Genomic DNA, 25,919 nt, shown 5'->3' on the forward strand with positions numbered 1-25,919 from the left:
GCATTAAACATTTTTCTCTGCTAGATATAGGTAGTTAAAATGTATGAGTTTCTAGACACTAATAGCATCAGTTTCTAAACCACTGTTCCCATATGATGAAAACAGCCTCTGAACCAACTCATTAGAGGCAGCTACCAGATCTGCACTTAACTATTTCTTTTTGCTTGTAAATCACTTGGTGTCTAAAAGAAGCTAGAAAAAGAGATATGCTGATTTTGAAAAGATGACTCTCAGTGATTAGAAAGCTTGCAGTGCTGAGAACTGCCATTAATAGGTTTGTGCTAGCACCCTGCCCCCAGTAAAGCACTAGAGCCTGATAACCTCAGAAAAGTCTTAAAGAAATTAGGTATTTTACATAACGTTAAAATAGATTTCTATAGATTTTTTTTTTTAATTGGACCTCTTGAGTGTTAAATATAAATAGATCCATGGGTCGTAGATTATTTGGTGGTGAGGAGAGTGAGAGAGGCGATATAAAACTAAATACGCAGCATCTAGGCAAACACCATTTTATTGTTTTACAGAATTGTAATTATGTTTTCATAAGATGCTGGGAGCAACTGGGAACTAATTGCCAACATTGCCTTGTGGCAGGCCTTGATACATACCAGCTGACAGCATGGGAACGTATGCATATATATGCTTCTTTTGTTTTCCTGCAATCATTTAATGAACTCCTTTCAAAGTCTGATGAACCATCAGTGGTCCATGCACATATGCTGAGTAATATTGATCTAAATCATCTGTTCTCTCATAGATTTCCTGCCTGGCTCACTAGGGACAAGTTAATTTTGGATTGCTTGTTTAGGGGGATATGGCTGAATAGAGTTGTTGGGACTTACCACATTTTCCATCCTGCAGCACTTGCCCTGTACTGCAAGCTTCAGGCCCTTCAGTAGCTTTAGCTGGCTTCTGAGCCACTTCATATTCTGTCCCAGAAAACTGAATGTAAAATTGCTGTTTATTAATAGATTTCCTCAATGTTTTGATTGCAGTTTGCAGCTTCTGCTCCATCCTTTTCCGAACACAGTCAATGTTACAGGTGTCTAGATGGGAAATGATAAGAAAACTAGAAGCAATTGAGATTCATGTTTAAAAAGAGGTGCTTAACAAAAAGCTTAGCCTGCATTGTACTATGACACCTCTGTTTGCTTCACTGTCTTCTCCATATAAATTGTAGAACCGGCTCACTGTATTCAAAATCAGGCCTTTTAAAGGGAGAGGATAGTACACTGAGGTCCATCAAATTGAGTTTCACAGCCTGTAAGTGCACGCTGAGTGCTGATATCTCTAACATTAAGAAATCTGGTTATACTAAATGCAGAGGGAGAGGGCTGCAGAAAGCATCAATCTAGCCAGCAAAATCAAGCTGGCACTGTGCAAGAATGCTGTACTCCGTTGTACAGAGCAGCAGTGACTGGTGCTTTGTGCACTGCTAGAGGAATGGTGAATTTCCCACTGTGTTGTATTTCCAGATATGCATTCAGTCTGCCACCACTAATGTTTCTGAATTTTCTCTGCTCATGCTTTACTCCGTTGATTAGGAATTCTCCCCACATTCCTGACCAAAATAAGAGTGACACAAAGAAAGGTGCTTTCTGGCACAATTACTGTTTGAATCACTTGGCTAGTGAGGTACCCCTCATGGGTTAAGAAACCTGCCTTTGAGGACTGACATGTTTATAGAATTCAGCCCACATTTTCTTTTGCTGGATTCTATAGCATAATATTCCATCTCATAACTTGAAGCAATTCTTCTTCTTCCTGAAGTTTGTTATGAAAACATGAATTTACCAAATGTGTGATAAAAGCGTTTGATTCTCAGACTGAAGTTTCAGCAACTTACATTTTGGAGGGTATTTTTATCGTCATTGTTGCACAACTTCTATCTAACCCTTACGTTCTCTGTGCATCAATTAGCATTTCTGCTGTTTAAAGAAATCGGACTAAATTAAAGTACGTGACTTAACTTGAGGCTTTGAAGGAATTTTGCTGCAGGTTCAATCTTTGTTCCTTTGGCTTAATTTCATACCTGATTCCTTTCAATTAAATCTCTGAAACTTTGCATTTGGAAAGGCTGTCGAATGAGGCTTGTGCTAAAAGGTTTGCATGGCAGCTTCATGAAATAGCATCAAAGAGATTCTAACAACACACCAAGGAACTGAATTCTGATTTCTCTCCGCAGACAGATCTTTCACAAACCTGAGACTTCTTCTGACTTCATCTCCACTTCAAACTCTGTGGTGATATGGGACACTTCTTTTGATGGTGACTTGCGGCCTCGGCGTTTTTTCTTGGAGGAATCGCACTTGAGATTCACAAATGTCACCTGGCAGTTGTCTGTACAAGGGAATTGACCTCCTTTGCATAAGAGAAGCAACATAGAAAAGAAATCAAGTAGCAAAGTAGCAAGTGACAGGCTAATAAGTGATATCTCAGCTGGGTTATCGTGAATGCAGGCTTCATAACATTTCACATGCGTTGTTAGACACCTTCTTTGTGCAATTTTGGGTTTGTTCATTTTGCTAGTGAATGCAGGAGGCAAAAATACAGGGTGGTGATGCTAAGCTGCACAGTGGTACCTCTAATGCCTTTAATTTCCTGCCTCTCTTCTGCACAAGGATTAGAAAGCTCTTTACAGAAATTAGTTAAGATCAGCAATACTAAATACATTCATTTGATGGTTAAACAAAGGAAGAGAGTCAACTTTCATAAATTCATGACAGTGGCAGGCCTGGGACTAAAGCATAGCAGTATGGGCCTCTAAAAACTACCAGCTGGTATTCCATCTCTTTCAGCAATGACAATCACCAGATATGAAAGGTTTTAAAAGCCTTTGGTTGGGAGGTTATGAAAATATATTGGAAGGCTTTATCTGAGAGGAAATCATAGAATCATTTAGGTTGGAAAAGACCCTTAAGATCATCCCTTGAAGATCATCAAGTCCAACCGTTAACCTAACACAACCAATTCCACCACTAAACCATGTCCCTAAGCACCATGTCTACGTGTCCTTCAAATACCTCCAGAGATGGTGACTTAACCACTTCTCTGGGCAGCCTGTTGCAATGCTTGGTAACGCTTTCAGTGAAGAAATTTTTCCTAATACCCCATCTCAACCTCCCCTCGTGCAACTTGAGGCCATTTCCTCTTGTCCTATCACAAGCCAGAGGAACTGAATGCCCTCATCAATTATGTGTAACCACTGAGGAGAAAGGCCACAATCTGTTGGGCCACAATCACATACGCATCCTCTCCCTACATAAAGAAATCTATGTGAAAAACATCCTTTTTGTGATAGGCGATGGACCTTTCAGGGCAGGGGGAAATTTCTAGCACTCAAGCCACCAGATGGATTTCATTCCAAGTGTGTGGTTGTATGACAAAATCTTACTGTTAGACCCAGAAGTTCAGATGACATAACAAACACAAAGCAAAGCAAGCAAAGGACAAGGAAATGCATCCAAGAAATACATTCCCATGCTGACTGTATGGACCAAAAAACCCAACTTCTATGACTTTAAAAATGAGTCTGATAATCACATCTTATTAAAAGAAGACAATACATAATGACAAGGTAAGCATCTTGACAACTGAGACTTGTTTTAAGCCAATAATTGGAAAAGTAGAGAGATAAATATCTAGATTGCAGGGTAAAGATGAAATATGAGGCTAAATTCTAAAAATAAAATCTTTAAACCATTAGCATTTTTTTAGGATAGCTATTTTCACACTTCTCTGTTCAGGGCTCATATATGACTCCTCACTCACCAGCAAAAGTGGTGGTAAGACAGATGCACAACAGCTCTGTATACCACCAGTAAATGTTTGCTGTAAGCTGCTAAGTTGCTTTAAGCAACAATATGAACTGTTGCAATTACACCAATACTGTGTATTAAAATCTGGAAAATTTTGAGTTAATATTAAATCTAAATGAACTGCAAATATTTTAAGCTGTGTAAATGCACAGCAGTAACACCCAAACACTCTTTAATTGTCCCTGTCATGATATCAAGGGGATGGAGGACAAGAAATAAATGTCGTGAAGATCTGTTAAATAGATATCACTTTTAAAATCTCTTTTTTGTTCAACTTTAAAAGTGATGTTCAAAACTAATAATAATAAAATCCCATACCTAGTCATACCGAGTTTTAAAAACATTTGATTACTTTGATTCAGCCTGACACAAACTTTTTTTTAATTTCAGATTTTTGGTAATTATGTCTAAATCTTCTAAATATTTTTTCTAACATCATAACTACTTGCTTCAACATAACAAAGATCTAAGGCTGTGTAACATCAGATTTTGATTATAACTTTCCCGCTTAGGGGTTGTCTTTGCCACTGCAATGGGATACTAATCCAGCATAAAGCAAATAAATAATAGCTTTTGTTTTCTTTTATAAACATCATTTGGGAAAACTAAACCAAACCAAACCAAACCAAACCGACATTGTTTCATGTAACTTTGCATTGGTCATAGCTTTTTGTCTCAGGATATTTCTGCCGTTACCAATGCCAGAAAAAGGATCAGCTTAATTTCGTACTTATGTACTTTTGAACAAAGATTTTTCAAAGCAACTGGTGACATTTCAGCACTGTCAGATCCAAACCCAAGGCACTGTTCAGCTAGAGTGTGACCCTTGGCCTGAACTTAAATTCAGATCCAAACATGAAAACCATTACTTTTTTTTCCATCTGCAGTGTGAAAACAAAATATGCAAACAAGCAAGCAAACAAACAAAAAAAATTAGAATGTTGTTTACATGTTAGAAGAAACCACATACCTAAAACAGCTTGCTTCCCAGAATCTTTTGTTTTTTCTTTGCTGCGAGGCCGTAAATGGCACTTTGCATCTTTAATTTTAAAACGAGCTTTCTGCTTGATTGGAGGGGCAAATGAATCTGTTGATGTAACGTAAAAAAGCTATCATTTGGGATGCAGATGAAGTGAAGTCTGAAACTTATTTTTAAAAATAGACTCAACAGTCTTCTTGCAACAAAGAAAAGAGACAGCCCAAGAGTTATACACCTTGTACAAGAGGATCCATTTCCGTAAGTTCATTTTTTCGCATAAGCACTTACTCCTGAGCCCATAAAGATCAATGAATTTGCTAGTATCGCACGTGCTCTGCACATACGCTTCCCCTCCAGCACGCCTGCACATCTTGGTGGAATTTGGGTGAATTTGTTTCTTACTATGAAGAAGGTTAATTCCTACCTTTTTTTTCTGACTCTCTGTCTGTGACTTCCCATGTTACTTGGCTGTAGTTCGGCTCTTGCTAATGCCAACCAGGAATAAGATTAATTTAGTGGAGCTACGCTGTTGGCAGTTGAAAACCATCCAAAGGAAACATCTTTATTTGACTGCGGTCTATGGCTTGCAAGTTTTATTCTTCAGCTTTAAATCCAAGCCAGTTATGTCTTATGACTTTAAAGGCTGTTATACAGCCAATGCACTGCTTAGAAAATGTAGCTGCTGGCTGACTTCCTCACAAAGTCCATGGTGGAAAAGGCTGGGCCTGGGCCATCACCTGCCAGCCACTGTGGGCTGCCCATGGGACCCGGAGCAGGTGGAGGGTGGTCACAGGTAAATGCCACAATGTGGGTCCCTCTTTCCTTAGGAGGGCTTTGCCAAACCAGGACTCTAGAGGTAGCCTGCCCCTGTGCCACAGGCAGCCACATCTGCTGCCGTGTTACCTCTCTCCACAGCATCGTACCTCCTAATGCATTCCAGATATATAAGAAATCCGTGGTTAGAGAACTGGCAAATTGGAGAGAAGTACAGCAGGTAATGATACGTAAAGTGGGCCGACACTTCCCACTGCTGTGGATGCTGTTTCAGCTGCTTCTAATTTTGCTTCTAAAATTCAACCATTTCAAGCTGAACTTTTTTTTTATGCTGAGTATCAGGTTTGGGACACATTTTGAAATGTCTCTGCCAAAATAATCCAGCCATTTCTGAGAACAAGATGAATGAAACACAGTATGTGCTCATAAAAGTCTCATAACCTTTTTATTGGGAATCCCCAGTAGGAGGATCCATGCTCCTAAGGAAGGACTTCGCAGGTGAGGGCTGGGACCCACCATAGCCTTCTGCTCTTGTGCTTCTGATGGGCCCCTCTGGCTCACTTCCAAGTCTGGGAAGAAATGCCATTTTTATATGCTCACTATTGCCTCGCTGGATGATGGAAAGTAAAGTATTCTAAATATTTGTCCTTACTGAATATATCTCAAACCTCCAACACTCCTATACTGACCTACCAATACAATGCCACACTGGAAGGCAAGTAAGCACACTCCAGCCCTCAAGGAGAGGCTGCAGAAAAGCGAGTGTGCACCTGATGAAACACAGGCTACCTTAATTCTGGCCTTGTGTAACTCGAGAGCTGTATGTCTTGCAATTCCCAAGTGGTCTGGGGGACCTCATCACCTACCTCCTAGACGCCAAGGCCCGGGCAAGCCGGAGAGCACCTACCTGCGCAGCTGGGCAGGGTTGCGTTGCGTTTCTGCTGAGCCTTGCCTTGCTGGACGGGAATGCCACAGCTCAGCGTGTAGCTGTTCTCCGAATCTGCGGGGCAGAACACAGAGTCAGCACATGTGGCAACAGCCTCACAAAGCATCTGCTCCCCTTCTCACCCCCAGCATTAATGTTCGGTGCTTGAACAAACTTATTAATACTGCTAGATAAGGAGACATTTTAAGTGCTGAACTTGGATTTAAATGGCTGAAATAGTTTGCCAAAGGCTACTGCTTCACAGTGTTGACTACAAGTTTTGTTTCTTCCAGCACTGAAATGTTACATTTTATAAACAAACTGGCATGAAGTTAGCTGTAAATAATTCCATGGTGCACAAGTATAAAATCTTTTGTGCTTGTCCATGGCAGAGTCCTTGTGTTTTGATCATCTCTGTAATTTAAAAAATAAGCCACGTACTTTAGTAATAGTTTTAGCTTCAGACTCTGGCAGAATTTATTGGCAGAAGCAAAAAAATAACATACTTAGAACCGTAACAGGGTTTACATACTGCACAGATAAAACTGTGTATTGGTGCATACAAATTAGATAAATGCATGGTTCCAGTAATCTCTGCTAAACTGAAAATAAAGTGTGAACAGCTCTACCGCATATAATGCCAGGACTAACATGAAAAGTAGACACCCTTGTGAAAAATAATCCTGTGTCAGAACCAGAACATATATGAAAAAGTAATAGCAACCCCCTGCCCCACCTGCCCTGTAAAACCGTGTAGATGAAGATTACCGGTAGCGAATGATAAAAAAAAGGGGGGGGGGGGAAGATGAGATGCCCGAGTTTCTATAAATAACACTCAGCTGAACTATTACCAACAAAATTTATTAAAACCCAACAACTGCCAGCAACTAATTCAGAGAGATGTTTTTTTCCACACAGCCTCCTGAGACAGATTTAGTTGTATCCATTTTGTATGAGACAGTAGGACAGGTTTAAAGCCATTGCTATGTCATCCTTTGCTCCACTGGCTGAGCTGATGGAAGTTTTACGCTACCCTGACTGGTGTGGGAGCTCGATCCTGTGCTGTGGCAGCCACAGCGTTGAATCGCCCAGCACGTCCCACTCCTCTCCTGCCCCTGCCTCACATTGTGCTCACTAAGCTGAGCTCCTCTCAGAGGAACCCTCCGCTTTGGGAGTCCTTTCTGCTCCTGCTCAATCACACAATTGCAGGGTATTTCAGGCCATGATGCAGAGTCCGTCATTTTAAGCAGATGCCTGGATGGGCACAGGGGACTCTACTCATATTGAAAATCATGTTACTAAAAATTAGCAGGAGTTCACTGAAATCAACTGTTCAATTTTCCCCCCACTTTTGACATAGCAATTTAATATATTAAAATCTTTCTTTTGCATCATCTGGTTAAGGTAGTTGTCTGTCTCAGATTTTTGTTAAAATTTTTCCCCCAAAATGACATCTCAAATTAAACAACTCAGGGCCAAACCTCTAATGTAACTGACAGTCAGCTCTTCTTGTATTTAATGATGTGCATGTTGCCCCAATTTAATTTATAATGATGGTTTTGCTCATTTACAGTTGTCCATAACAAAAACTGAATGCAAGAGTCATGAGTACATTAGCAGAGAAAAAAATCATCAAGTCAGATTCTAGACTTAGGAGGACAAATATTTTGTACAAACCTGGAACAAAAAGAGTATTGGATGGGCATGACAGGAAGCAGCTCTCTATGCCTCCTGTCTTACTACACACTAGCTGAGCCTTGGGAGTTGGTTTGGCATTCGCGAGACATTTCACCATCTCTGAGGAGGGAAAAAAAAAAAGAAAAATGAAAAAAATCAGGCACTGCCCAACCCAGAACCTTGTGCATCCACTTGCTTACAGCGGTGAGGAAAGGTAGTGGCAACAAAGCAAAAATCACAGGCCCAGGCATTTCTGAAATAAGCACATAATAGGGAGAGAGTATCTGGATCTTGATCTTGGAAAGGAAACTCCTTCACATTTTTAGACCTAAACTCTAGATCAGTCTTTCCCTCCTATTCTCCACTTCGGGACTGTTCAGGTCCAGATCTGCACTCTGAAAGGCAGGTGTCTGAGCTCTACTTATGAGCACAAGTCTGTGTGCACAACTTGATCACGGAAGCAACAGGTAATACTAATGACCTGAGATGTCCTCTCCCCCCTTTTGGAGGCACAGCTCTCTGGTTTAACAGGCCAAGTACCACACCACGCCCCAGAGTCATCCTCACAAAGATCTGTTTATTTAGATGACCACTAAAATGGTATTTTCCACTTCTCGCTCCAACTTTTGCAGACTTTTTCATTTCAGCTCCATGCTCAAGCTTCTGGAAGTAGAAAGCTTCCCAGCCAGGTAGAGGTGAGGCAGGATATGCTGGGGTAGAGACGGATAGTCCCACCGGTCCTTTCAGCCACTGCTGAAATGCCCCAAGCAATGCTAGAAGGGACACTGTGACACACAGAGACATCAGCCATTTCTCATCAGCGCCCACCGCACGAGGCACATTGCAGCTTGTGCAATGGAAATATCCAGCTTCTCCTCTTGGCTTCATGGCAGGATGAAGACAGCGTATCCTGCAGGTCTCACAAGCTGCTCTTTGTACTTGGGTAAAGGATGGTTTGTGTTTTAGCTGAAACTACAAAAAGTTGTTACGAATTGTTGGACCAGTCTCTGCTTCACCCTGAGATTACGGTATGCCACTGATAATTATAATCCTGCATTTATTTTAATTGGACATCTTTTGGGACTGAAGTGTTTCTTAAGTACATCTTTCTCCACACAAACAACGAGGTTCATTCTCAGCTGCAGCCGGCAGGTGCCATCACTACCTGCACTGAGGCAGCCTCACTGCTTCCCTCCTTTCCCCGACATTTAACCTCTGCACTGACTGCTGGCCAAGTGCAGCTGGGCACCTCTTCAAGCAGATATTTCACACTGCATCAGCTGGTTAAATCTCAGCCAGGCGTCTGTAGAGCAGTTCTTGCTTCAGCCCCGTAAAAACACCTGTTCAGGTACATATGCTTTTTTCTCTGACTGTTCCTTGCTCTTTCTTCCAAACATGCTCACCTTACAAGATGGACTTGGCTGACTCTTGTTTTGCTCACGGCTGACCGTGCTACTGCAAATGTCATTTTTCCTACCCCTCAGCAACCACACCGAGGTAGGGGGGAGATCAGAGCTGCAGCATCCAAGTCCAGTAGGAAGCAGCCAGACTGGTTTGGGTCCGCCAGGGTTTGGGAAGAGCCCAGTAAAGCTGGGATAAAACAGACCAATTCAAATGTGGTAGCTGGAATGAGCCTTGCCTAGCTTGGCTTGAGTGCAGAGGAAGGGTCCCAGCAGCTGCCAGCTGGGTTGTATTCCTGGCCATGCTAGTGGTCAAATATAAATTATACAAGTCCCTTGAAGATGCCTGATGTTCGCATCTCAAGTATGGGAATAATCATCCTCTACTTACCTCCCCCTCCTAAGGCCTTTTATGTTACTTTGGTGATGTTTATAAAGAAATTATTTCTTTGTACTGAGGAGACAACACAAGCGCAAAGTGTCATTGCTGAGCAAAAGAGGATTTTGTTGCTGCAAGTGTCTCCAAATCATGTGGCATTCAGGATCATTAGATATCACTCTCCTCCTTTTTATTGTGCTTTTATAACAATGTAGAACGCAGTTTCCTCTAAACAATGTTGGTAATAAAGGCAGGCGATCAGCAGGGAGATGACACTCATTTTAAGCCTCATTAAATAAAACAGTGTATATCAATAGAGAAGGGTGTTTTATTTTCCAACTTCCAACTGAGTATTACAAATAATGAAGAGAAATTTACAACTAGGAAAATATTCTCAATACAGTCCCTTACCATGGGAACAGCATTCTTAGTAGGTTGAGAGGGAATATAGTTAGACCACAGAAGTTTTGTGCTATGTACCACACCTCAAAAAATTTTAGTCCCTGCTGTTAATTTACAAATTCCTGTCCAGAGGACTAACTGGTACATTGCAAGGGAGACCTAGTGGATAACTGAAAAAACAGAGTTAACCATTTCTTACTCCTATAGTACTTGTTCTCTATATAGCAGTGAAGGTAATTTATATAAAGCTAAGTGGGAAAAGTGAGGTACTTAGTTGTGGTTAAGAGGACAGTAAGTGGCAAAGCTGAAACCCAACTTGACACCCCTCTTCCCCCATCTCAACTATAAAGTGCTTTCCATACTGCCATATCCATGTAAGTGGAAAAATGCCATAATTGTGTGATCATGCCAGAGGCCGGTGCAGTGCTCTCTACTCCATGTGCTTTCCCGCAATATGTGCAGAGATTCCCTTAAGTAATGTCCCCCTTTATTGTTCTGTTTTGCTCCCAGTTAGGTATGAGGCATCAGCCCCAGATGTATCTATGAGAATCAAACAAACAAAACCCCCCAACCTAAATCTGACTATGCAAGACCTGAGGTATGCAATTCCCATTAAAAAGCACGAAAACAGAATTAAAATCTCACAGAAAATACCTTGAATGGCTGTAGCTATGGCCAAGATTTGCTGTGCTTCAAATTAGACCCCAGGAAAAAAAAAGTCATCTACTTAAAGGATACACAAGAATGATGACTGGAACAGATATTCAGATTTGCCACAAAGTAAGTGGCACTAGCAGCAAGTGCCATCATTTTAGTGGTCGCAGGATTTGTGCTCATTGCAATTAATACTTTTGACACAGCTACTGTCAGTGCTTTATATTAAACAGGATACCTTTGGTGATAACTTGAAAAATTGGGGTATGGTGCTGTGAATGTAGATAATAACCTGAATACCATGTGCTATTTGTAAACAGTTAAATATTTTGAATATTCTAAATGACTCTTAGAGGGAAACAGAGTTATACCTGAGGTCATAGAGATGGATGTCAAAGGACAAAAAAAGAAAAGGAGAAAACTATAAAACACATAAAATAATAATGTGGGAAGACTTAAATTTGTGTGAACAAACTCATACAATTAAAAAAAAAAATCAACACAAATAAAATCCAACATATTGCCCATTCTCTAATCCACTTGTAGTTATATCCTAGTCCAAGGATTGCCAGGCATTAAAGGCTAAAATTATTTGGGGATATGTATTGTGAAAATGCAGCATCCCTCAGACAAAACCACGGGCTTTTCCACCCTCCTGGAGAACAGGAGCATCACCCCAGTCACCTCTGAGTCAGTCTCCCACACTTACCAACGCAGTCCTTTTTATTCCAGTGCAGTTTCTTTCCAGGTGGACAGACACACTCATAGCTCCCCATTGTATTAAGACACCCATAGTCACAGCTACCGTTGCTGATGCTGCATTCATCAATATCTGAAATGTAATTAAAATTGAGAAGAGTATTAACCATATGCGGACATGCATACTGTGCATTGAGATATTATGTGCATAAGGATATCTGTTTTCTACTATATCATTTATTTTGCAGTCTATATAAAAATGTATAAATGCAGACAATACTCATGTCAAACAATTTTATGTACATTGAATGTATTTGTCCTTAGACACATACTTAGCTCCTACTCTTGCAGAGATTTATGCATATGATACAATTTACTTGCCAGGACTAGTTACATGGAAATTCTTGGAAGTACTCACAAGATACAAAACATGCTCAAAAGTCTCTGCAGCATCTGGACAATAAAGTATATTGCATTATACAGAAAAATGTCAAAGGCATAAACATCTGTGAGATTTCATCACTTTTGCAGAACAGGGAGATAAATTCTCCATAGCGATTCACAGAGTTTGCTTTTAGAAATTATTCAGATGGAGGAAACTATATACTTGATAGGAACCTAGCAGCTGAAATGTAGTTTATTTAGTCTTCTGCTCCTCAAGTAAAAATGAAAAGTAAGAGCTTGCAAGAAGGTAAAGCAATTACCAGATATTTATCACTGATATTCCACATAAAATCTTTCAACTTTAGATACATTAGAAAAGTATTTAGTCAATATGAGGTATAACCTTTTTAATCTATGCAAACAGCATTTATATACTTGTGCTGACATGGCCGATCTGTCAGCTCCTCTCCTCCCACCGCCAGAAAGGATGTTTATCCACCATGCTCAACAGGAGTTGTGCTGCCATGTACTCACCTCTGGATCACGCTCAGGCACATTTGGGACACTAGATGGCACGGGCCAAAATTGTGATATGGCATCAGTGAACCATCAGTTGCGCATTGCTGCTCCGGACTCTTTGATTTACTAGTATAGCCATAACTAAAAGCCCTTGATACGGACCACAGCCCCGTTATTTTAGGTACTGCACTAACCTCAACAAGAAGTGGTTTCTGCCCTTTGAACGCAGCTACCTATCAGCTTGCTAAAACGGTAGCGTTACTGGAGTAGACTTTCACAAGGCAGGTAGGTTGCACCACTTGACATATGTTCAAATGAGTTAGAATGACACCAAATCAATACGAGATATACTGAATTGCTAATACTCTGGCTTAACGATAGGCCTCAAAATGTAACGGTAAAAGGAAAATTGTCACTTAATGTGTTTCTAAGGGAGGTCTGGCCTTTTATAAAGGCTCACAGGCTGAGTGTCTAACTGCCTTTCCAAACCACGCCTGAGCCCAGGCTTGAACTCCGATTGGCGAGTGCTTGGCACTGCGTGAATCCATACAGTTTGCAGGAACACAGTCTGAGTTGAAGCCAGTTCTCCCCAGGCGCCGGTTTCGGAGCCCAGCGACCCCACCTGAAGCCAGAGGGTGAGGTACAGGTAGGAGGTGGGGCTGATGAGGGATTGGGCTCAAGCACACACCTAGGCCCTGCACTGATTAAGAAATGCCAGCCTGTCCATATTAGCCAAGTCTTCCTCTGGCATCTTGGGGCACTTGGTGGGAACATGAGAGTATTTACTGGGGCAGCTGCTGGAATCCAGAAACAGGTTTCTTTTTCTGATGCCCGTGTGGTTAAGCAAAAAATCTAGAAAACATGGAGTACATGCATAAAAGAAACTGAGAAAGACACCCTAATACAACAGGCATGTTTCTAGAAAACATTACGATTTTTGAGTCAGAGTCAGGACTTCTGGAGGTCCTGGGTCAGCAGTTCCAAAAAATGACGAGGGAGATAGTCCTAGAAAAAACTTTTTCTGGGAAATTTTGTACATAGTTGCCAGGCTGCTGCTGAGTGCGACAGGGGGATCTCCTTGCTAACCCATGCTTCAAAACACACATTTAGTCCACAGTGCTCCTGCCACTGAGCTCTGGCCAAACTGTTCAAACATGAGCTCTTACTGCCAAGTACCTCAGCCCAGAACCAAGCTCCTGAAGAAGCAGCCAAATTTCCAAAGGCGTTGAACAGTCCTGCAGATTCTACTGACTCTCCTAAGGTCACTTAATGAGCCAACCTATACTGCAAGTAGGGCTTAACCGTAAACAAGTGGCATAAGCACTAGCACTGTCCTTCTAAAAGATTCCCTTATGATACATGACTTCTATTACAAGAGAAGTCATGAAAAGGATCCCAGAGAGAGCAACAAGGATTGCCCCTTAGCATGGTAGGCCCCGAACAAGGACATTGCCACGTAGTTTATTAATTACTAGTAGAGGTGAAGCCAAGATGGAGAGAAAACTTATTAAGAGGCAAGCTTGCACCAAGTCTTTTTGAAGGTTCTCATTATTTCTCCCTAGTTTTGACTTCTGCTCAGTGCCACGTGGATGGCAGCCAGGGTGAGTTATTTGTTCCACTGTAAACATCACTCTCCAGGGGCTGACTAAAACTAATGATAGGCCTGAGCGGCAAAGCTCAGGGCCTGGACAAGTCTGGATTCAGAGCTGGGATTTTGGATCTGCCCATTATGGAAAAAAGTAGGAGGTTTGGATCTGGTTATGTTTCTGCCCAAAGCTCAGCACTGAGTATTTCCAGTTAGAGTTTTGGTTTGGTCCTACGTCAGTCTTATTTAAAAGACTGAAGCTGAACTGAGGCTGAAAATTATTTAAAGACTGAGGCTGAACCCCAAACTTTCAGGCTTTCCCTAAATTAATACATACAGTCATTAAGGAATTAACAGTGAAACTGAAGATCAGTCTCTCCACACCCCACATAGGTCCCCAAAACTTTCAGACTCTGATTTTGCTTTCAGAACTGCCCTCAAGTGGGGTCTTTTTCCAAACTCTTTCCTTAGATAGACTCCTATTTCTCCTCTGGCCCGCCTCTACTATACAGTGAATTCGTTGCTTATCGTGCTCTATACCAGAGATACTAACATACACCTCCTACACCCTTCTCCCAGAGAGAAGCCAGGCAGAGATATCATTAGTAGTGTCTCATGTTAACCCTACAAAATCAGGCAAACTCAATACTTGGACAAATGAGAGGCTAGCATCTGTTTCTGCTACATCAGTTTGCACGGCACAAACCAAATCACATAGGAATGGAAACAACGTGAGCCTTTAACTGTATCTTTTTGACTCAGACCGTAGCACGATTTATTCAGAATACATAGAGGAGAACTCTTGCATATAATAAGTACCACAATGCCTGCTCCACAAATTAAGAGCCATTAGGACCCAACGCTGTTCTCAGCAATTCCTCTAGGATACTTTCCCTGGGCTAAGTCTGATTCAGATCGGAACCTGACCTGAATACATGGATTTTGTGGGTTTAAAGTCGGGGGTTTGTTTATAGTTTGATGCAAGCGTTACTTAGTTTATCTTGAATAATTAAATAACTAACTATTAACCATCTTTTAACTAAACAAACCAATTTAGTTTTCCATTTAAAAATAGCATGGAAAGTTTCTTTTGTATCAATATTTTCTAACAAGTAATTTAGATTCAGGGCTTTCAGCTTTTATTATAATTTTCTCTTGTCACTTTTGTTTGCATAATGCTGACCTGATTGGTTAAAAGCATAATTTGGACTCAATACATTTAACAAATCCCTCAAAAAACCCCTCTGCTCTCCTTTGACCAGTGTTCTGAATGCAATCAAAACCTACGCCACTTATTAAACATTCAGGCAGGAGACCACAGCAATACCTGGGGGTGTTAGCCAGACTGGTGGCAGGCAGTCTCGTACCGTGACACCCCTGGCAAATGCTGGACTTAAATTGAGTGCTCTGAAATTCTCCTGCCTTGATCAAGTAGAAGTTGAACCTCTAATTTGGTCATTGTGGTAATACTGCCCTATGATGCACTTAAAAAATATCCCTCTCCTGGATAACCAAATGTTACAACACCAATTCTTTCCAGTTATGCCAAAAAGCTTGAAGAACTGAAGTAGCTCCACTGAAGATGGGAACGAGGTACCCCACAGCCTTCCATTATGAGTTTCACAGGCAGTTTATGTCGCAGTCTGGTAAGTACAAACACCAAAAGAGCCAAAATTTGTAAACTTTGTAAAACTGACATCCTTCTCCTATTCTCTTTGTTGCCCATCATTTGAAGCCTTCCTTCTGTAAATACAATTGTTACTAACCTCACTCCTGTGGAGGTACCGATTGGTACTCCGCGCTTGTAAACTCTGTAAGGAAGCTTACCCTGTACAGTGCGACAAACCCCAGCCATGAGGCTGCTTTGCGATGGTTGTGGAAGAACGGCTGCATCCATGCAGCAGTGGATGCAAGTGTCACAGCTGCAGGTTTATGGTCTATACTGAGGTTGGTATGTACCACCATCACGAAAATGCGTGGCCACTGTTTTTTATTTATGGTCTTCTCCTGGGAATGCTTCAACAAATTTGAGATGCTGAAATTTTAGTCACACCCAGCTTGTGCTATTTTAGCTTTATTTTAACTTTATTGGTTCATCGTCTTCAGTTCTAAAATCTTCAGCTAAAAAATGTGTGGCTCAGTAAACAGTTCACAAAGCAAACAAGCAAACAGATAAGCAAAACTCAGTTTCCAAACCTCCACAGTGCGTCAGTCCGTACAAGGTGTAGCCTTTATGGCAGAGACATTCAAAGCTTCCAGGGTAGTTGATGCAGGTGTGATCACAGGTCCTTTCGAAGGAACATTCATCTATATCTGAATTCATAGAAAAAGCATTGAGAAATTAGAATTCAGTTAAACTGAATGGCTGGAATTTCACATTCAGTTGCAACATCTTGTTACTGATAAACTAGCAGATATCACCCCAGGTAAAATCTGAATAAAACGTCAGTCTCATTCCTCCTCTGTCTTATAAAGAAAGGACTTGCAGGTACATGGAGAAAGGTAAGAAAAGACAATTTAAGAAAAACCATGAAGACCGTATTATATATGTTCACCATTAGATGGCAACCTTTAACTTCTGATCATATTTTCCCAGCAGGGCTGTGGGGGTATTAAGGTTTTGGGGGGTTAGCGGCACAAGGGAAAAAAGTTTTCGGTTGAATCAAATCATTCCTTCTTTCACCGCCCACTCCTCTGACATCCTCTGACATCCTGCCCACCAGGACAGGGAGTCGCTCCCAGACTCCTGCTCTGCCTACGCAAGACCGTACAGACAGTTGCACAGCTACAAGGGGCGCAAGCAAAATGGTGCCTGAGAATAAGCCACTCTCAGGAATGGACGGGCTGCACCTAAGACACAGGAAATCTTAGTCCGAAGTCCACATTCTACCTAATTCGAGCAAACGTGACCTCTTCCCCTTAAAAAGTCAGGCATCTCTGGCTACCACTGCTCACTAATGTGAAACCCTTATTTACGTAGTCTCTTCCATCCAGCGGCCTATGAAGAAAGCAATTAACAGCACATTGCTTCAAACATAGTACAAAGGTTTTGCTGAACAGGGCGACATAAAGGTTTATTTGACAGCAGTCATCACAGAGTGGATGTGCTGAAAACCATTACATTAAAGGTACTTTAAATAGCAATGTTTGCAAAATACCAGCACTTTTCAGTGAATTTTATCCTCAGACAATTGGTTTTCCTAGAATCCTCTTCAGCGATTAATTTTTTCTGTTAAAAGGTCAGAGAAATTAATACAATGGCATTATTTAGGAGTGGTAATTTCAACAAAAATCGCATTCCTCTAATATTTCTGAGGTATAAATGAATGGAATAGTATTCCTTTAATAGCTTGCACACTTTCTAGGGTTGCTTATTAAGAACATAGCCTGAGCAGCACCATTGCTGTATATAACTTGGACTTTCATATTGTACATGCTTAGAAAGATGTGGGCGCTTGAAAAAACATGGAAATTCACAAATACTTAAGGGTGTACTACCCAATTCCTATATTCAAGTATTATTTATATAGTTTTGAAGTTTAATGAAACATCCTAGGTCTCATCATGCTATCATAAATGCAAATACTTAACTTCAAGAAATATAAAATTAACATTTTGTGTATGTGTACACAAACACAAAATCTGTGTAAGAGTTTATGCACAAATTTAGAATGTTGTAAACAGCTATATTTTATATGATCTCCATTTTTAAGTGTTTCAAAACATTCACACAAAAGACAATGTACACTGTGGAAAGCAACTGTTTGGGCAAATGCATAACATAAAATGAAATACACATGATGACCAAAAATCTATGCTATCTGGTTTTATGTGTGCATAACAATCACTTGTTATGATCAAGTAGCAAAAAAAGGGCAACTGAGATTTTATCTTTTTTACATCCGTTTCATTTTTAATGCATTTTCCTATGCATTTTAAAATACCATTATTTGAGTTCTGAAAGTAATTTCTTTATAAGGTTTCCTTTATAGTCTTGGAAATATGCAGCTTTTGAATACACATAAATCGCAAACTGTTTCAGTTTTCTCTAAATAAATACATAAAGTTAAATCATTTGGGAATGAACACTGCAGTTATAGTTTTAAAGGATTTTTAATGCATAAGAAGCCAAATCATACATCATGGTTTCATTCATGTGTAACCTTGTTCGCTATATGGTATTGCAGGAAATTTACAAAAGCAGTTCATTTTCTGGCCTCTGACTTACCTTGGAATGCTCTTTTTCAAAAATAATTTCATATTTCTCAATAGTCATCTTATCCTGTACTAGTTTAGTCAATGGGGTTCATGCATTGCTTTCTAACAACACATACTGCTTTGTGTTGTTACATATTATGGCTTAGGCCTTTACAGGTTTTTCTTCACATTAAGAAGGATGCATATCCCTCTTTGCCCATGGAAACAACAGTCTGCCTAATAATATAACCAGTCATCTGCTTGCCAAGTAACAGGCACTCATGATGGACAAATGCATTTCTATTCCACAAAATATCAGCTACTCATAAACTTATACTGCTTACACTGGCTGGCAGAGACACTGAAACAAACACTTTTATTATAATACAAAGCTTGCTATTAAAAGCTTTTAAACCCCTCATCCCACCTCCTGCTGCTGCTCTCATAAATTCAACCTCTGCTGAATTCAGCATCTTGCTTTGGCTGATCGAACGTGGAAAGCCTCTGCGCAGATTTTTCCTTGCTTAACAAGCAGCCCCTCGGCCCCCTCTCCTCCTTGCCTGTGGAGGGTAGGGCTAGGCGCTGCCCGAGGGACCCAGCTTGCTGCAGCGCCCTGGCTGCACAATCACCAGTCCCCTGAGGAATTCAGCACTGGTCATAGAAAAGGGAAAAATATGCACCACATACTCTTCGCTAAAAGAAGCCGGTGGTGTGATACAGGATGCTGAAAACCTCTCGCGCCTTTTTTTTTTTTTAACTCTGAAATCTGTGTTCTGGGCGCTGTTATCCCCTGGCTCCCAGAAACTTTGAAGTTGGCCCTCACACTTTGTGGTGCTCCACAATACTTCTATGATTTTACCCTGAAAAGATGTGCTTATTTCCCACCACCCTCATGCTACAAGTATATCTCGTAAGAGACTGAGGAGCAGGGAGTTACACCGTGGTTTTCACCTTCGCAGCCCTAGGTTTCAAATCCTGCTTACCGCACAACTGGGAATGAACGTAGGTATCTAAATCTTGTCTCCCCTGTACAAACACCACTACACAATCTGGTATATCTACTGAAGAGAAGCCCAAAAATACAAAAGCAGAGATGTGGCAGGTTACAGATAGAGAACTGAGAGCAAATAATTTCTCTTTCAGTTTTGTGGTCAACTCCCCCCCCAAAACACTTGTACACACTCAAACACACGTACATTTTTCTATTGGGTTGCTCTGAATTTCCCTGCTCCCACACAATGAAATAAAATACTGAGAAATGAACTTTCTGGGTCTGAGGCACTCTTAAAACAATTTAAAGTTATTTAAATTAAGTTTTTGAACTGTTTTAACATGAAAAGTCAAAATGTTTTGTTCTTGAGGAACTGCAGTGGAAAACGTCAACTTTTGAGGTTGAAGTTTCTATTCTATTTTCAGTTGAATTTGGCATGAATTCACAAATAGTCCAAGCTGTCTCAGAACATTTCAGATTTGCTAATGCACTTATTTGACATCAAACACATTCTTTTTACTTTCACTTAGTCAAAAATTCATATCACATCCACCACTGTAATCAGCATATGCGATTGTGTCATTTCAGCATATTAAGAGACATCTTCACAGCTTAACTGTTTGAAGCTTACAGGAACTATGGGGCTAAATTCATCTCTGGTAGTACACGATTAGTTTCCTGCCAGAGGCAGGTTTTTTAGGATTACTAATGGTAGCATATAAATTCTAAGATGAGGACCTCCCTACTTCTCAGCAGGCGACCCTGTGGAAGTGCCCAGTTCAGAGGCTGGAGCAGATGACCTCCAGAGGTCCCTTCCAACCTCCACCACTGACTGACATGCACACTGGCAGTCCCAGCCCTCTCTAAAGGCACCCTCTTTATGGCGTCCTGTGCTACTGAGAGCTCTCCTTCCAGTCGCTGTTTCCATGACATCAAGGCATCATCTCAGGCTGAATAAAGTCTAACATCTCTTCTATCAGTCCACATTCTCATCTCCAAAGAGGATGTTCGAACACTGGAAGCACTCCTTTATTTTTGCCTAGAAGGGATTCAACTCGAAGATATTGTTCGATGGTTTAATAAAAGAGCAGGACTTCCCTGTGTTTTTGAGGGAAGCAATTGTTGCCAACAGTGGTTATGCTTGATAACATTTGTTTGGCTCTGTTCCTATTATTTCAAGTCAACATTTGGATTTTATTGTTGATTTTTCAATCATACTTAGCATTTCTTTTTTTTTTAGTTCATGCTTTCACACATTAAATGATCCCATAACAATCTTTATTTTTCTTGAATATAGTGTTTGTTAGTGGGTGTCAGATTGTCAGTACTGGAAAGTAAAGTCTTCCATGTATCTCCAGAAGGGAGCTACCACAGATCGAATTTCTTCTTAGTTTCCTCACACAGATGTGTCTCAAAGGTGACCTGAGGGAGCAGGGAGAAAGCAGCTCATTTTCCACGCTCATTCACGTCCCTGCCCTTTCCACTGATGCTGCCAGTAGACTCCCAATTACAGTAGCACCAATTGTTCTGGTGGTTTGTGTGATGTGGACACTGACTCATTTGTGGACGTGGAGTGCAGGGCACCAAGAAGCCATCACACAGTAATGATTTCTGCTAAGTCTGAAACTGAGCTGGATTCCTACCAGCAGCTCCGAAGTGAAAGGCTCCTTTCTGTACTGTTTCCAGTCCTCAAATGCAGTCCCCTGTATTCTTGATTGTCATTGCTTTCTTTGCTAAAATAGACTTCAGAGTAATTAAAAGAAACCAATGGTCAGGAAATGGAAGTGTAATGCAAGACATTTCCAAAAAGCATTAGCATTGCAAGCAAGCAGCTCAACACTAAACATATACAGGTGAGGCTGGTAAATAGCACCGGATTTAGAGATGTTTTGGAAGGAGGCTCCCAGTTTCATAAATTAACCTAGACTGCAAACTGATGTAGAAACTGCTATGACTCCCTGACAGAATGTACACATGCGAAATTCACTCGTGCAAAGGTACATGTGTGATTTGGGGGTTGTGGTTATAGAACTGAACAATTCAATGCCCAGTTTGCCCAATCTCACATCAAAAATTGACTGCAAAAATAAGGATTTCCCCCTCTCTTTCTTCCTTAATATAATTTTGTTCGTTAATATTAATAACAAGTGAATAAATTGGTTAGAGAAAACTAATGGTCATCATGACAGCTTTTCTCCGAGACATACATTAAGCAACTAGGTTAATTTATGAAGCTGGCACCCTCCTGCCAAAACACAGGCCACATATGATGCTTGAGTAAGAGTCTGGTCTTGCTGCTCGCAGTATTTTTCATACAGTCTGAAAATAAACATGGCAAGGGGAGATCATTGTTATTTGATGGTGCTATTTGTGCTACAGAGAACAAGACAGGAGGGGCTCAAAGGCGATCAATAAAAGCTATAACAGGGATTTGGGACAGGTGCAGACTGTAATGATTCTGGACACTGTAAGCAAAGAACCCATCTTATATTTGATTTGGCTGTGTTTGATGAGGCAAGACATGAAGTATACACTAGATCACTGCATATATGCAAAATATATACATTAAATTTAAATATACTATTTCAAATAGAAAATAAATACTTTTTGCTTAGAAATAGAAAGTAAAATAAAAAGAAAAGGAAGTATCTATCTCTGCTATCCATTCCTTCCATCAGTAGAAGCAACTCATGATACCCTGAATGCTGGTAGATCACTTCAGCCAAAATGGTCACAATATTACAGTAATACTTTGAGGTGCTGTCACAGTCATGACTCCATACACTCCCAATCCTCCCAGTTAGTGTAAGTATACCTTCATTATGGCAGCAAAGGTTATATATATCTCATAACTGCTGCCCAGGATGCTGTGAAGAACATACACAGCAAGGAATCTGTGGTTTTCAGATTCATGCATTGGTAGTGTTTGACCCCCAGGCTGGAAGCGATGGCCCAGGTGTCCCACTACATTGCGCACAGCAAAGCCACTGCTCAGTACAGTGGGGTTATCTCCTAATGTGGCCACATTCTCCTAATGCAAAAGTCTACAATACATTTATTTTGTCCATCTCACACACCCTTGGTTTATTTTTAACCCCCAAGCCAAACGCAGACTCAGTGTGGAGTACCTCACTCAACTGATCATGCACACAAGCCAAACTCAAGGCTAGTCAGAATGTTTTGTGTTCGCATTTCTCAGCTTCCAAGTCATTGGCTCCTCTGAGAAACAGAGCCTTTCCTTTTTCTCATTCATTAAGCACACATACATAGAAACTCTAAAGAAGTGTTACATGATGTTTTTAAAATAAACACTAATGCTTTTTTATATGTATTTTGGCTGAAAGTTATTTTCTGTCTTTCCCCCTCCCCTCTGATTTCTGCAGGGAACTGATACCACCCATGTAATGTTCACCTTACAGCCTAGCCAGCGTGGTTTCCAACAATATTTGACAGACATTAGGGAAACCACATATCTTAATCTGAGTGGCTGCTGGACCATAGGGAGTCATGATTCAAGCTATGTTCTCCAACAAATGCTGGTTTAAATTCAGTATTGGGAAAGGTATTATTTTGCTACAGCAGCCATATGATGGGGTTTCCACCACATCTCATGTTTTCTGATCCACAGTGACTTACCACTGTTCACAGTTAGTAAAAATGCATCCTCCATCTGAGAATGTAACTCTCTAATACATGTCCAACACTGACCAGAAGGAATGGCTTATAGCTAACTTCTCCTTATGTTTCAAAGTCTACAATAATAAAACCAATGAAGAGGAAGCACAGAAAGGTGTAGTAATGTATAAACCTTCTACTTCATTACCTTCCCACTGAGTGCTTCTGGAGCAGCTAACACAAAGGAAAAAAAAACCCAACCCCTAACCCCAAGCCTTTAAAAGCACTTGAAAAACCACACCCATTTAGACTTCCCACTGCATTGCTGACTTCCAATCAAGTCAACTTGTTGCTGAGACTTAATTGTTAAGAACATACTAATGACCTGCAGAAAAAACAGATCTGGCATTAATTGCTATACTTTTAATGTGAATGTAAGTGCTTAAGCAGCACAGTCATATCTTGTATTTCAGAAATGTAAGTGGGAAACTATCCATTATGGCTACCATTGACTTGGACCAGAGCATTTATTTATTTAAGAACTTTATTGCTCACAGTTAACTATGTGATTAGTGAAGACCAAATGTAACACAGTAATCAGAGAATGAAAGACTTCTGAAGGAAATTGATTCTGCTTGCAAGGAAATGTGCTTTTTATTAGAGATTATTTGTTCTTAGAATGCAAAGTGGCAGTAAAACAAATAAATGTATATAAACTGCAAAAGAAACCTGCAAAATATACTTGAGACAGAAGCAATAAATGATTAGAAACCTGTGACTTATTATGCAAGCATCCCAACAGAGAAGGTATTTCAAGGATCTAGCACTACAAAATGAAATGACTATTACGCAGCTTCAGGGATAGGCACACAGCAGCAGATAGTGACAAATTCTGCAGAAACTTTGGTTCCTACTCATTCTAATACAGGTAAGACCCCTGTTCCATGCATTATTTAAACATGCTGCCATGGTTCAGTTCAGGAATAGAAATTTGCTTGTAGCAAATTAGAGCTAATCTAGTTTCCCCAGACCAGACAAAGCACTTAATTGTACCCTTGATTCACTCGTACCAAACAGTATGTCTCTGATCTCTAGCAATAGATTTAGGCAGTAATGCTACAAGCAGGTCCATGTCTCAGTCCACATGGGAACCACGGAAATCAATGAGGACCTGCAGTGGCACCAGGTTCATGCAGCTGTGCCTCTACTCACATTCCCACTGGAGGAATTTGGGCTCAGTTTCGCTTCTGCTCACAGAAAGTACTTGCTGCCCCAGAGGGCAACACTTTCTAGCATGGCAATGGCTTAACACCGACTTCAGTAATTACGACACATTCCTTCCTCTGGGTTCAACACACTGAAGTGGCTGCTTTCTTGCAAGCTACTTAGCAGCCTGAGCTTCTGCCACAGCAGTAGGGTCTCCGCAGACCTTAAGCCTGCCAGCTCTTCCAGGCTGGCTAAGCAAGAAGTGCTCTGCCAAACAGCCAAATGCCCTGGAAGATGCAACGAGGCCACAGTTTCCACTTGTTTAATCCAGCATGGTATGCAACACCTGCAGTGGGAATTCTATCCCTTCCAGTCCATAGCTGTACTAAGGACCACTAGTGTTATCATCTTCCTAGTTCTGTCTCATGGCCTCAGTATCCTTTTATGTCTGTATGTTTTTATTCAGTATATTGAGATCCTGGAAACAGCTTCTCTTTGTCTTCTTCCCAGCCTATCTGTACCCATAGTAAGTTCAATTACGCGGTATCTCTGTTCTTGAGGCTGTCAAACTGCTGATCACTCTTAAGAGAGGCCATGTCTTTCTCTATCTTCATACAGTACTAAATGCAGTATTAACACTCTATACCTCTAGTGCAAGTGCAGTTTAGGGAGCCGCAGTTGTCTCTGTTGTTTATCATTATGGTCTGATGATTTCAGATACTCTTATTTTGCTCTAAGGAATATCTGGGCATGACTGATTTCTCCTTTCTCTGTGTGTTCTCACACTGCTGCTACATGTCTGAAGTTGGATGATGTCTTCCAAGTCCTAGCAGTGTGGATAGAAACTGGATGTTTATTTTGATAGAATGAGTATATTTAATGCCAGCAAGATGACCATATCCATTTAGTCTGACCTCCTGCACTTAAGCAGCCTCTAGCATTTTGCTTGGTAACCTCCAAAAGCATCTCTGTTCCAGAAAGGATTGTCTAGGTGTTTTCCTGGACTGATCTCTTAGTCTTCTCCATCAGTTTAATTTTTAGAGTTCAAATTGGTATGAACCTTTTTAATTGCTAAATTTGGTAAAGGCTGAGTAATTTCTCTTAAAAGAGTGTAATGCATACCTGATTCTTCCAGGAATCAGCAGGTACCTCTTGATATATTTCTCGTATTATTTCGTTGGGTCTGAGGTTACACTCAAGAAAGCAGGATTCCAACTAAGTAGTTCCCTTGGGCTGGCTGGCTGCCTCTATTAATTCATATCACCAGAGCAGCTCAGTTCAGAAGACAGTAATATTTCATTGGCCCCTTCAGTGGTTAGAGGAACTGCAGGAGTCAGATCCTTCTTTGACACTATGCACCAAGGGGACAACTCTTAACCCAGCAAATTCATCACCCTCATTAACATCACAGCAACTGGTTTCCTACTGTTTACCTAGAAGTTACAGCAAAGGGAACTGCCCTTGGAAAGAACAAGACAGTACATTTGGGAGACTCTTTAAAGGCAAATAGCAGCTCGCTTTCTTTATCTCTGCTATCAGACCTTATCAAAAGAGACCCGTTGCACTTTCTGGGAACCACTGTGCTATCTCTGGGATTTGAAAACAGAAGGAAAGCAGGTTAAAAACCGAGACTTGGCAATAAAATTGTAGGCCTAAAATGTTTGCTCCCTCTCCAGAGTGAATGAAATTCTTTCTTTAGGAACTCTTCCAAGGGA

The 25,919-nt window shown here is 40.8% G+C and overlaps 1 protein-coding gene across 4 annotated transcripts in view; it reads right to left on the reverse strand.

The window, feature by feature from the left end:
* The window catches only part of SCUBE1 (signal peptide, CUB domain and EGF like domain containing 1), a 220,980-nt gene that overhangs the window by 18,531 nt on the left and 176,530 nt on the right, over nucleotides 1–25,919 (reverse strand). For 2 of the 4 annotated variants that reach the window (XM_075507209.1, XM_075507192.1), the window contains 7 exons: nucleotides 16,392–16,508; nucleotides 11,718–11,840; nucleotides 8,174–8,293; nucleotides 6,479–6,571; nucleotides 4,789–4,905; nucleotides 2,203–2,340; nucleotides 843–1,046 (listed from right to left, as the gene is read on the reverse strand). In XM_075507209.1, coding sequence (XP_075363324.1) covers nucleotides 843–1,046; nucleotides 2,203–2,340; nucleotides 4,789–4,905; nucleotides 6,479–6,571; nucleotides 8,174–8,293; nucleotides 11,718–11,840; nucleotides 16,392–16,508 — 912 coding nt within the window. Of the gene's footprint in view, nucleotides 1–842; nucleotides 1,047–2,202; nucleotides 2,362–4,788; nucleotides 4,906–6,478; nucleotides 6,572–8,173; nucleotides 8,294–11,717; nucleotides 11,841–16,391; nucleotides 16,509–25,919 lie in introns of all 4 variants that reach the window. The other 2 variants (XM_075507200.1, XM_075507181.1) reach the window with 1 other exon arrangement.

Source organism: Mycteria americana, chromosome 1 (genome assembly GCF_035582795.1).
Source record: "Mycteria americana isolate JAX WOST 10 ecotype Jacksonville Zoo and Gardens chromosome 1, USCA_MyAme_1.0, whole genome shotgun sequence".
NCBI lineage: Eukaryota > Metazoa > Chordata > Aves > Ciconiiformes > Ciconiidae > Mycteria > Mycteria americana.